General features: G+C 40.6%; 1 protein-coding gene across 1 annotated transcript in view; it reads right to left on the bottom strand.

The window, feature by feature from the left end:
• Positions 1–13,948, bottom strand: part of hppy (MAP4K3-like protein hppy) — a 566,945-nt gene that overhangs the window by 64,919 nt on the left and 488,078 nt on the right. The window contains exons 21-22 of the mRNA XM_071686180.1: positions 3,615–3,707; positions 3,362–3,488 (exon numbers count right to left, since the gene is read on the bottom strand). Coding sequence (XP_071542281.1) covers positions 3,362–3,488; positions 3,615–3,707 — 220 coding nt within the window. The remainder of the gene's footprint in view (positions 1–3,361; positions 3,489–3,614; positions 3,708–13,948) is intronic.

The raw sequence follows: 13,948 nt of genomic DNA on the forward strand, positions 1-13,948 counted from the left end.
GGTCCCAAGAAGAATGCTTTGAGTATCAGGGCCACAATCTGCTTTTATCATGGATTGAGCAAAAATCAGTTAAGTAACAACATAGATCATTTTACCTCTTGAATAAAGGAATAGCAAATAATAAGTGTGTACGTGCTCAATGAAGCTCTGTCCATCTTCAAGGGAGGCACCTTGTATTTACTGAGAACGTAACTAAGTGACAAAGATTATCAACAACAATGCCATATATCAGTGATATACACATCAATAAGGCATGCAGATGAAGGCACTGATGAATAAAGTATTTCAATTGCTAAGAATCAATCAAACATTTGAGGCTTCAGTCTCGTAGTGAACCCACATCCTATACAGATACTGCTGACTCCACAAATACTTTTAGTTGCACAGTGCCCTAAATATCAGTCATAATTCCGAATAAAACTAATAAATTGTTTGTAATGGATAGATATTATACTAACATATTACACAGGATATACATATAAATAACATTCACATCTATTACATTGAGTATTCATACACAGAAACCTCCTCAAAATATCTCTACATGGCAGTGACTAAGACTGCAATACATCAACCAATCATACACTACGACACAAATGTTACCCCTCCATTCATGACATTTCACTACCATTTCTGTGTTTACTATTGGGGATGTTGCCAGAAATTGCTAATTGTGTCCATATTCTTTGTTACCTGACTGTACACATTATAACCACTTGCCCTAATTCATTCATGGCGCTACCCCACCTCACAGGAAACAACATCACTTCCCCCTGCATCAGAGGTAGTGCCGGGAAACAGATGAAGAAAGGCCACAGCTGCTAATGCTCAGTCTCTAGCTGTCATGTGTAATGCACCGAAAACACAGCTCCCTTTCTACATCCAGGTTCCATAGACCTTTTCATGGTTTAACCTGGATATTTCACATCCCCTGGTTTGGTCCATTGACAGTACATCAACCACAGTATACAACATTGTTCCAATTCACCCTATTCCGTGCACGCCTCTCACCCTTCTGCATGTTCAGGCCCCGGTCACCCAAAATCTTTTTCACTCCACCCTTCCACCTTCAATCTGGTCTCCTACTTCCTGTTCCCTCCACCTCTGACACATATTTTCTTTGTCAACCTTTCCTCACTCATTCTCTCCATAAGTCCAAACAATTTCAACACTCCCTCTTCTGCTCTCTCAACCACACTCTTATTATCACTGCACATCTCTCTTGCCTTTTCATCACTTACTCAATCAAACCACCTCACACCACATATTGTCCTCAAACATTTCATTTTCAATATATCTACCCTCCTCTGCACAACCCTATTCATAGCCCATGGCTCGCAACCATATAATATTGTTGAAACTACTATTCCTTCAAACATACCTGTTTTTGCTCTCCGAGATAGCTTTCTCTTTTCCACATATTCTTCATTGCTCCCAGAACCTTTGCCTCCTTCCCTACCCTATGACTTGCTTCTGCTTCCATGGTTCATTTGCTGCCAAGTCCACTCCCAGATATCTAAGACTCTTTACTTACTCCAATTTTTCTCTATTTAAAATTACATCCTAACTAACTTGTCCCTTAACCCTGCTGAACCTAATAACTTTGCTCATATTCTTGCTCTTATTCACATTTACTCTCAACTTTCCCCTTTCACAATCTTTTCCAAACTCAATCACTAACTTCTGCAGTTTTTTTCTCACACAAATCAGCCACTAGAGCTGTATCATTGCTGAACAACTGACTCACTTCCCAGGCCCTCCCATCCCCAACAGACTGCATATTCACCCCTCTCTCCAAAGCTCTTGCATTTACCTCCCTCACCAACCCATTCATAAACAAATTAAACAACCATGGTGACATCACATATCCCTCCCGCAGACCAATCTTCACTCTACTCTCTTCCCTAGCCTGAATCAGATACCCATTTTATCAACCAATTCCAAGGGGTGGAGGAGCAGCTCGAATGACTGTGAACTGACTGTCACAACAAGGATTCGAATCTATGTGCTCAACCCTAGGCAGTCCATAAATGCTTCAAGATCAGGAATGCTAACCGCTATACCACAGAATTTTTCAAAAAGGTTGCCCTAATGGAGTTGGGCAATGCCTCCCTCTACTTATGACAATATTCATGTTAAAAATAAGTGTGAACAGGAAGAGCGACTTTCTTGTATGAAGAATACATCAAAGGTGTTTTTTCTTTAAATATTTCAATCCCTTAAAATCATGCATTTCAAAAGTCCTTCATCACCACAATATTGCATGAAAAAATTAGGCCCAGTTATTACATAATTCTTTTCACATGAACAAAGTATGAGTGTGGTGGGGTACATAGATATTGGCCTTTTCCTTTTTACATAATCTTACTAACAGCACTAAGTTACATATTTCTTTACATTTCTCATGATACTCTTTTTTGCTTTCCTCATCAACATATGAAGGGGATGTGTTCCTTCTCATCATCTAGGAAACCCAACACTCAACATATTTACTATGGGGTCACTAAGTATGCACAACCTGAAGGTCGAAGGTTGTGCACTGTGTATGCACATGCTGCATGTCATTAGGAACTGTGTATGCACAAGCTGTATGTCAATGGTTGTCCACTGTTAATGCACAACCTGCAGGTTGATGGCTGTGCACTGTGTATGCACAACCTACAGATTGATGGATGTGCCCCTATAAAAGTGGTTGCAGGGGTACTATGGGGAGTAGAAGTTTTTCTCGTACCTTACTGGTGATGGAAGAGACCTCTATACACTACGTTCAGTATGATAAGTCAACCGGATACTCAAACAGATATGGGAAAATTCAGATCTTTATGTGACATTATTAGTCCTCCTGGGAGTGTCAGATAATTATGGGAGCAGTTTAAGAAGTAAAAGGACAAAATGAAACAAAACTGATGAAATAAGAGTGGTACAAAATAGCACTCACTGATGAATTGTCAAAAGTCTGGGTATGGCTCAGCAAGTGATGCATCACCATGAATGTGGCTAATGAAAAAATAATGAAAGGTTGTCTGCATAGTAGCGTTTAAAAGCTTGTTGATCAGGCATACTGGCTTGCTTGAAAACAAATTTAATTTGATTCCTATTTCTTAGAAATTCAATATCTTCCTGAGAAGAAACTTAAAATTCAGTTCAAGTATCATTATTGAATGAGACTTAATCATAACACATTTATTTACCACATTAGTGATGTGCCATTACACAACATTGTGTATTTTGGTCCATCATCTAAGAAAAACTATATATGAAAAGTTTTTGGGTTTCAAGGTCCATCTCACAAATGATACCTGAGTATCAGATGAAATATTGGTGCAACACTCATAACACCTAATTTATAAAGATAACCTACCTGTCTGAACCAAGTAATCTGAATATCCTTGAACTATCAATTATTTCTTGAGTGACTTCACCATTCTTAAAGCTTCGACCTTGCATCCCATGCTCGTGAAATGCTAGCACACTATCAGTTAAGCACACTGAAAAATAAAAAGAAACATATACAAAGAGACTTTATCTGGAAGAGGTTCCAAATGTGTGGAACTTCTTTTCATACATAATACCAATATGGAGTAAACATTCTATTCTAGATGTAAAAATCTTACCTATTGAATCTACGTTGAAATCAAATCTAAGTTCTGAGGTCTGTTTTTTCCTTTCTTTAATTCTCCCTTGTAAGTTGACAACCCTCACCACATCTGCAAAGATATCAAAAGAAAAATGCATGTTGTATGTCATGTATTCATTATCTCCAATTTGAGGGCATATAATCTTTTGAAAATTTGAACACTTACCTGTATCAAGATCTCACTAAATTTTCTAATTCCCCAAGAGTAACAATGACAAAATATGAAATAAAAAGTGAAATCTAAGAAAATGGAAACATAGTTTCATTTATTGTTGGCACAGCCCTACCATTATCAGAGAAAATGTGCTCAGTGGGTTAAGGCTGGGGGCTAAAACACCAGTTCTACCCCTAAAAATAACCTGTAACATTGAGGATTGACCCTCTTCAGCTAATAACATACTATAAGTTTGACATATGTTCATTCACCCTTACCAAACAACCATGCAAAAACTTGCCTATAACATCAAGGTATGGAGATTAGGTAAAGTCAAGTAAACAGCCAACATCATTCACTAACTATTACAGCCTGTTACTAAAGGGGGTCAAAATAGTTTTTGAAAAGAAAATAGAGGAAGGAAGGGAAATACAAAAACAGGATGATTGCACAACTCTATGAAAGACAAATGTTTTTTCATAGTTTAAGAAACCAATGATTCAACTCCCTGACCTGAAGCCCCAACCTCTGACAGTAAGATTTGATATCATTCCCATGACTACTTCCATAAACCATACCTTCACTATGAAAATATCATATAATTAACAGGTGAAATATCCTATCAACCACTCAAATATTTGAAAAAGAAACTCAGCATAAAAATCAACCAAGACAAACATCTATAGTTACTATTGTATTGAGACAGGTGAGGGTTTCTCCAGGTGTATTGGCTCTTATACTAAAGCAAAATCTTACACCTCATATTACAAAAACTAATAAAAGATAGAAAAACAGATCTAACATCACTAGAGGCCAAATTCCTTGCATATTCCTGAACTCAAAGTCCCGGATCCTGAAGTTTACATGTACAGAATTTCTCAAACATTTCTACAGCCAGAAGTAGGGAAAACACCAAACACTTCTACAGCCAGAAATTTAGAGATCACCAAACACTTTTACGGGTAGAAATTTGGAGATGACCAAACACTTCTTTCTTTTTTTTTCAAGCTATTTGCCATTTCCCGTGTTAGCGAGTTAGTGTTAAGAACAGAGGACTGGGCCTTTGAAGGAATATCCTCACCTGGCCCCCTTCTCTGTTTCTTCTTTTGGAAAATTAAAAAAAATGAGAGGGGAGGATTTCCAGCCCCCCCCTGCTCCCTCCCCTTTTAGTCGCCTTCTACGACACGCAGGGAATACGTGGGAAGTATTCTTTCTCCCCTATCCCCAGGGATAACCAAACACTTCTACAGTCAGAAATATGGAGATCACTAAACACTTCTATAGGCAGAAACCTGGAGAACACCAATAACTTCTTCAGTCGATTTTTGCAGGGAAATAGTGCAAATGACTGGGAGATGTATAAAAGAAAGAGGTAGGAGGTCAAGAGAAAGGTGCAAGAGGTGAAAAAGAAGGCAAATTGAGAGTTGGGGTGAGAGGGTATCATTAAATATTAGGAAGGATAAAAAGATGTTTTGGAAGGAGGTAAATAAAGTGCGTAAGACAAGAGAACAAATGGGAACATCAGTAAAGGAGGCTAATGGAGAGGCAATAAAAAGTAGTAGTCATATGAGAAAGAAATGATGAGTATTTTGAAGGTTTGTTGAATGAGTTTGATGACAGAGTGGCAGATATAGGGTGTTTTGGTTGAGGTGGTGTGCGAAGTGAGAGGGTCAGAGAGAATGATTTGGTAAACAGAGAAGAGGTAGTGAAAGCTTTGCGGTAGATGAAAGCAGGTAAGGCGGCGGATTTGGATGGTATTGCAATGGAATTCATTAAAAAAGGGGGTGACTATGTTGTTGACTCGTTGAAGATATTCAATGTAAGTATGGCCCATGGTGAAGTTCCTGAGGATTGGAGGAATGCATGCATAACGCCATTGTACAAATGCAAAGGGGATAAAGGTGAGTGTTCAAATTACAGAGGTATAAGTTTGTTGAGCACTCCTGGGAAATTATATGGGAGGGTATTGGTTACAAGAATGTTCTTCCGCCCACCAGTGATGCTACTACTTTTGTCAATTAAGAACCATTGCAACACAAACCTCGCCAGGTGGTAGAGTGACCCACAGTGTATTGAGACAGACTTCACCAGAACTTTTTTAAAGGGGAAGTAAATGTTTATAGTTGTGTTACTGGAGTGATAGTTTTCATAAATGGTGCTCTGACAAGAAAATAGTGAAATTGGAAAAGAATGTAGCTTAGACATTGAAGCTTATTCTTTCATTGAAATGTGAACAAAGAGAGCATTTTTTTTTCAAAGTGATAGAGATGGAAAGAAAAAAGGTGTTTTTCATGAATGTACTGGAAAAGTTGAGGTCCAGATAAACTTTTGGTCTGTCAAGGCTTTATTATGGCGGATGACCAACTACCTACCCTCATGGATCCAAGATATGGTTGTACTTTGTGTAATGAAGACAACTGAGAAACATAAGCCAATATTCCAGTTTCATGATAAGAGAAGTGGACCAGGCAGTAGGATACAGTGGTTAAATCGATGAAAACTACTATTGACGTTTGTGCAAATAAATTGTGCATTACCCTTTTCCATAGCCAGGGGTTGAACCATTGTGTGGCATTCGATTTTTCATTTCATTTCAAGCTGGATGTTTCGGTTTTCCAAATTGTTTCTTGCATTTTTCATATATGTATATATATATATATATATATATATATGTGTGTGTATGTGTGTGTATGTGTGTATATGTATGCATATATGTGTGTATATATATATATATATATATATATATATATATATATATATATATATATATGGAGAAAAACTGGAGGAAGTGAAGTGTTTTAGATATCTGGGAGTGGATCTGGCAGCAGATGGAACCATGGAAGCGGAAGTGGATCATAGGGTGGGGGAGGGGGCGAAAATTTTGGGAGCCTTGAAAATGTGTGGAAGTCGAGAACATTATCTCGGAAAGCAAAAATGGGTATGTTTGAAGGAATAGTGGTTCCAACAATGTTGTATGGTTGCGAGGCGTGGGCTATGGATAGAGTTGTGCGCAGGAGGATGGATGTGCTGGAAATGAGATGTTTGAGGACAATGTGTGGTGTGAGGTGGTTTGATCGAGTAAGTAACGTAAGGGTAAGAGAGATGTGTGGAAATAAAAAGAGCGTGGTTGAGAGAGCAGAAGAGGGTGTTTTGAAATGGTTTGGGCACATGGAGAGAATGAGTGAGGAAAGATTGACCAAGAGGATATATGTGTCGGAGGTGGAGGGAACGAGGAGAAGAGGGAGACCAAATTGGAGGTGGAAAGATGGAGTGAAAAGGATTTTGTGTGATCGGGGCCTGAACATGCAGGAGGGTGAAAGGAGGGCAAGGAATAGAGTGAATTGGAACGATGTGGTATACAGGGGTTGACGTGCTGTCAGTGGATTGAATCAAGGCATGTGAAGCGTCCGGGGTAAACCATGGAAAGCTGTGTAGGTATGTATATTTGCGTGTGTGGACGTGTGTATGTACATGTGTATGGGGGGTTTGGGCCATTTCTTTCGTCTGTTTCCTTGCGCTACCTCGCAACCGCGGGAGACAGCGACGAGGTATAAAAAAAAAAAAAAAAAAAAAAAAAAAAAAAAATATATATATATATATACATTATTTATATATATATATATATATATATATATATATATATATATATATATATATATATATATATATATATATATATATATATTCATTTTTTTCCATTCATTTCAAGCTAGAAGTTTCAGTTTTCTAAATTGTTTCTTACATTTTTCATATGTATATATATGTATGTGTGTGTGTGTGTATATGTGCGTATGTATGTGTATGTGTGTGTATGTGTATATGTATATGTATATGTATATTATCCCTGGGGATAGAGGTGAAAGAATACTTCCCATGTATTCCTCGCGTGTCGTAGAAAGCGACTAGAGGGGACGGGAGCGGGGGGCCAGAAATCCTCCCCTCCTTGTATTAACTTTCTAAAATGGGAAACAGAAGAAGGAATCACGCGGGGAGTGCTCATCCTCCTCGAAGGCTCAGAGTGGGGTGCCTAAATGTGTGTGGATGTAACCAAGATGTGAAAAAAGGAGAGATAGGTAGTATGTTTGAGGAAAGGAACCTGGATGTTTTGGCTCTGAGTGAAACAAAGCTCAAGGGTAAAGGGGAAGAGTGGTTTGGGAATGTCTGGGGAGTAAAGTCAGGGGTTAGTGAGAGGACAAGAGCAAGGGAAGGAGTAGCAATACTCCTGAAACAGGAGTTGTGGGAGTATGTGATAGAGTGTAAGAAAGTATATTCTCGATTAATATGGGTAAAACTGAAAGTTGATGGAGAGAGGTGGGTGATTATTGGTGCATATGCACCTGGGCATGAGAAGAAAGATCATGAGAGGCAAGTGTTTTGGGAGCAGCTGAATGAGTGTGTTAGTGGTTTTGATGCACGAGACCGGGTTATAGTGATGGGTGATTTGAATGCAAAGGTGAGTAATGTGGCAGTTGAGGGAATAATTGGTATACATGGGGTGTTCAGTGTTGTAAATGGAAATGGTGAAGAGCTTGTAGATTTATGTGCTGAAAAAGGACTGATGATTGGGAATACCTGGTTTAAAAAGCGAGATATACATAAGTATACTTATGTAAGTAGGAGAGATGGCCAGAGAGAATTATTGGATTACGTGTTAATTGACAGGCGTGCGAAAGAGAGACTTTTGGATGTTAATGTGCTGAGAGGTGCAACTGGAGGGATGTCTGATCATTATCTTGTGGAGGCTAAGGTGAAGATCTGTATGGGTTTTCAGAAAAGAAGAGTGAATGTTGGGGTGAAGAGGGTGGTGAGAGTAAGTGAGCTTGAGAAGGAGACCTGTGTGAGGAAGTACCAGGAGAGACTGAGTACAGAATGGAAAGAGGTGAGAACAATGGAAGCAAGGGGAGTGGGGGAGGAATGGGATGTATTTAGGCAATCAGTGATGGATTGCGCAAAAGATGCTTGTGGCATGAGAAGAGTGGGAGGTGGGTTGATTAGAAACGGTAGTGAGTGGTGGGATGAAGAAGTAAGAGCATTAGTGAAAGAGAAGAGAGAGGCATTTGGACGATTTTTGCAGGGAAAAAATGCAATTGAGTGGGAGATGTATAAAAGAAAGAGACAGGAGGTCAAGAGAAATGTGCAAGAGGTGAAAAAAAGGGCAAATGAGAGTTGGGGTGAGAGAGTATCATTGAATTTTAGGGAGAATAAAAAGATGTTCTGGAAGGAGGTAAATAAAGTGCGTAAGACAAGGGAGCAAATGGGAACTTCAGTGAAGGGCGCAAATGGGGAGGTGATAACAAGTAGTGGTGATGTGAGAAGGAGATGGAGTGAGTATTTTGAAGGTTTGTTGAATGTGTTTGATGATAGAGTGGCAGATATAGGGTGTTTTGGTCGAGGTGGTGTGCAAAGTGAGAGGGTTAGGGAAAGTGATTTGGTAAACAGAGAAGAGGTAGTAAAAGCTTTACGGAAGATGAAAGCCAGCAAAGCAGCAGGTTTGGATGGTATTGCGGTGGAAGTTATTAAAAAAGGGGGTGACTGTATTGTTGACTGGTTGGTAAGGTTATTTAATGTATGTATGATTCATGATGAGGTGCCTGAGGATTGGCAGAATGCGTGGAGAGTGCTATTGTACAAAGGCAAAGGGGATAAGAGTGAGTGCTCAAATTACAGAGGTATAAGTTTGCTGAGTATTCCTGGTAAACTATATGGGAGGGTATTGATTGAGAGGGTGAAGGCATGTACAGAGCATCAGATTGGGGAAGAGCAGTGTGGTTTCAGAAGTGGTAGAGGATGTGTGGATCAGGTGTTTGCTTTGAAGAATGTATGTGAGAAATACTTAGAAAAACAAATGGATTTGTATGTAGCATTTATGGATCTGGAGAAGGCATATGATAGAGTTGATAGAGATGCTCTGTGGAAGGTTTTAAGAATATATGGTGTGGAAGGCACATTGTTAGAAGCAGTGAAAAGTTTTTATCAAGGATGTAAGGCATGTGTCCATGTAGGAAGAGAGGAAAGTGATTGGTTCTCAGTGAATGTAGGTTTGCAGCAGGGGTGTGTGATGTCTCCATGGTTGTTTAATTTGTTTATGGATGGGGTTGTTAGGGAGGTGAATGCAAGAGTTTTGGAAAGAGGGGCAAGTATGAAGTCTGTTGTGAATGAGAGAGCTTGGGAAGTGAGTCAGTTGTTGTCCGCTGATGATACAGCGCTGGTGGCTGATTCATGTAAGAAACTGCAGAAGCTGGTGACTGAGTCTGGTAAAGTGTGTGAAAGAAGAAAGTTAAGAGTAAATGTGAATAAGAGCAAGGTTATTAGGTACAGTAGGGTTGAGGGTCAAGTCAATTGGGAGGTAAGTTTGAATGGAGAAAAGCTAGAGGATGTGAAGTGTTTTAGATATCTGGGAGTGGATCTTGCAGTGGATGGAACCATGGAAGCGGAAGTGAATCATAGGGTGGGGGAGGGGGCGAAAATTCTGGGAGCCTTGAAGAATGTTTGGAAGTCGAGAACATTATCTCGGAAAGCAAAAATGGGTATGTTTGAAGGAATAGTGGTTCCAACAATGTTGTATGGTTGCGAGGCGTGGGCTATGGATAGAGTTGTGCGCAGGAGGGTGGATGTGCTGGAAATGAGATGTTTGAGGACAATATGTGGTGTGAGGTGGTTTGATCGAGTAAGTAATGTAAGGGTAAGAGAGATGTGTGGAAATAAAGAGTGTGGTTGAGAGAGCAGAAGAGGGTGTTTTGAAATGGTTTGGTCACATGGAGAGAATGAGTGGGGAAAGATTGACCAAGAGGATATATGTGTCAGAGGTGGAGGGAACAAGAAGTGGGAGACCAAATTGTAGGTGGAAAGATGGAGTGAAAAAGATTTTGAGTGATCGGGGCCTGAACATGCAGGAGGGTGAAAGGCGTGCAAGGAATAGAGTGAATTGGAACGATGTTGTATACCGGGGTCGACGTGCTGTCAATGGATTGAATCAGGGCATGTGAAGCGTCTGGGGTAAACCATGCAAAGTGTGTGGGGCCTGGATGTGGAAAGGGAGCTGTGGTTTCGGTGCATTATTACATGAACAGCTAGAGACTGAGTGTGAACAAATGGGGCCTTTGGTGATTTTCCTAGCGCTACCTCACACACATGAGGGGGGAGGGGGTTGTTATTCCATGTGTGGCGAGGTGGCAATGGGAACATATAAAGGCAGACAGTATGAATTATGTTATTTTTTATATTTTATCATACTTTGTCGCTGTCTCCCGCGTTTGCGAGGTAGCGTAAGGAAACAGACGAAAGAAATGGCCCAACCCCCCCCATACACATGTATATACATACGTCCACACACGCAAATATACATACCTACACAGCTTTCCATGGTTTACCCCAGACGCTTCACATGCCTTGATTCAATCCACTGACAGCACATCAACCCCGGTATACCACATCGCTCCAATTCACTCTATTCCTTGCCCTCCTTTCACCCTCCTGCATGTTCAGGCCCCGATCACACAAAATCTTTTTCACTCCATCTTTCCACCTCCAATTTGGTCTCCCTCTTCTCCTCGTTCCCTCCACCTCCGACACATATATCCTCTTGGTCAATCTTTCCTCACTCATTCTCTCCATGTGCCCAAACCACTTCAAAACACCCTCTTCTGCTCTCTCAACCACGCTCTTTTTATTTCCACACATCTCTCTTACCCTTACGTTACTCACTCGATCAAACCACCTCACACCACACATTGTCCTCAAACATCTCATTTCCAGCACATCCATCCTCCTGCGCACAACTCTATCCATAGCCCACGCCTCGTAACAATATAACATTGTTGGAACCACTATTCCTTCAAACATACCCATTTTTGCTTTCCGAGATAATGTTCTCGACTTCCACACATTCTTTAAGGCCCCCAGAATTTTCGCCCCCTCCCCCACCCTATGATCCACTTCCGCTTCCATGGTTACATCCGCTGCCAGATCCACTCCCAGATATCTAAAACACTTCACTTCCTCCAGTTTTTCTCCATTCAAACTCACCTCCCAATTGACTTGACCCTCAACCCTACTGTACCTAATAACCTTGCTCTTATTCACATTTACTCTTAACTTTCTTCTTCCACACACTTTACCAAACTCAGTCACCAGCTTCTGCAGTTTCTCACATGAATCAGCCACCAGCGCTGTATCATCAGCGAACAACAACTGACTCACTTTCCAAGCTCTCTCATCCCCAACAGACTTCATACTTGCCCCTCTTTCCAAAACTCTTGCATTTACCTCCCTAACAACCCCATCCATAAACAAATTAAACAACCATGGAGACATCACACACCCCTGCCGCAAACCTACATTCACTGAGAACCAATCACTTTCCTCTCTTCCTACACGTACACATGCCTTACATCCTCGATAAAAACTTTTCACTGCTTCTAACAACTTTCCTCCCACACCATATATTCTTAATACCTTCCACAGAGCATCTCTATCAACTCTATCATATGCCTTCTCCAGATCCATAAATGCTACATACAAATCCATTTGCTTTTCTAAGTATTTCTCACATACATTCTTCAAAGCAAACACCTGATCCACACATCCTCTACCACTTCTGAAACCACACTGCTCTTCCCCAATCTGATGCTCTGTACATGCCTTCACCCTCTCAATCAATACCCTCCCATATAATTTACCAGGAATACTCAACAAACTTATACCTCTGTAATTTGAGCACTCACTCTTATCCCCTTTGCCTTTGTACAATGGCACTATGCACGCATTCCGCCAATCCTCAGGCACCTCACCATGAGTCATACATACATTAAATAACCTTACCAACCAGTCAACAATACAGTCACCCCCTTTTTTAATAAATTCCACTGCAATACCATCCAAACCTGCTGCCTTGCCGGCTTTCATCTTCCGAAAAGCTTTCACTGCCTCTTCTCTGTTTACCAAATCATTTTCCCTAACCCTCTCACTTTGCACACCACCTCGACCAAAACACCCTATATCTGCCACTCTATCATCAAACACATTCAACAAACCTTCAAAATACTCACTCCATCTCCTTCTCACATCACCACTACTTGTTTTCACCTCCCCATTTGCACCCTTCACTGAAGTTCCCATTTGCTCCCTTGTCTTACGCACTTTATTTACCTCCTTCCAGAACACTCTTTTTATTCTCCCTAAAATTTAATGATACTCTCTCACCCCAACTCTCATTTGCCCTTTTTTTCACCTCTTGCACTTTTCTCTTGACCTCCTGTCTCTTTCTTTTATACATCTCCCACTCAATTGCATTTTTTCCCTGCAAAAAATGAATTATGTACATGTGTATATATGTATATGTCTGTGTGTGGATATATATGTGTACATTGAGATGTATAGGTATGTATATTGTGCATGTGTGGACATGTATGTATAAACATGTGTATGTGGGCGGGTTGGGCCATTCTTTTGTCTGTTTCCTTGCGCTACCTCGCTAACGCGGGAGACAGCGACAAAGTAAAATAAATAAATAAAAAATTATCCCTGGGGATAGGGGTGAAAGAATACCTTCCACGCATTCCTCACGTGTCGTAGAAGGCGACTACAGGTGACGGGAGCGGGGGGGGCCAGAAGTCCTCCCCTCCCTGAATTTTAACTTTCTAAAAATGGAAAACAGAAGGAGTCACGCGGGGAGTGCTCATCCTCCTCGTAGACTTAGATTGGGGTGTCTAAATGAGTGTGGATGTAACCAAGATGTGAAAAAAGGAGAGATAGGTAGTATGTTTGAGGAAAGGAACCTGGATGTTTTGGCTCTGAGTGAAACGAAGCTCAAGGGCAAAGGGGAAGAGTGGTTTGGGAATGTCTTGGGAGTAAAGTCAGGAGTTAGTGAGAGGACAAGAGCAAGGGAAGGAGTAGCAGTACTCCTGAAACAGGAGTTGTGGGAGTATGTGATAGAATGTAAGAAAGTAAATTCTCGATTAATATGGGTAAAACTGAAAGTTGATGGAGAGAGTTGGGTGATTACTGGTGCATATGCACCTGGGCATGAGAAGAAAGATCATGAGAGGCAAGTGTTTTGGGAGCAGCTGAATAAGTGTTTAGTGGTTTTGATGCACAAGACCGGGTTATAGTGATGGGTGATTTGAATGCAAAGGTGAGTAATGTCGCAGTTGAGGGAA

The sequence above is a fragment of the Panulirus ornatus genome, chromosome 41 (genome assembly GCF_036320965.1).
Source record: "Panulirus ornatus isolate Po-2019 chromosome 41, ASM3632096v1, whole genome shotgun sequence".
NCBI classification, from domain to species: Eukaryota; Metazoa; Arthropoda; class Malacostraca; order Decapoda; family Palinuridae; genus Panulirus; species Panulirus ornatus.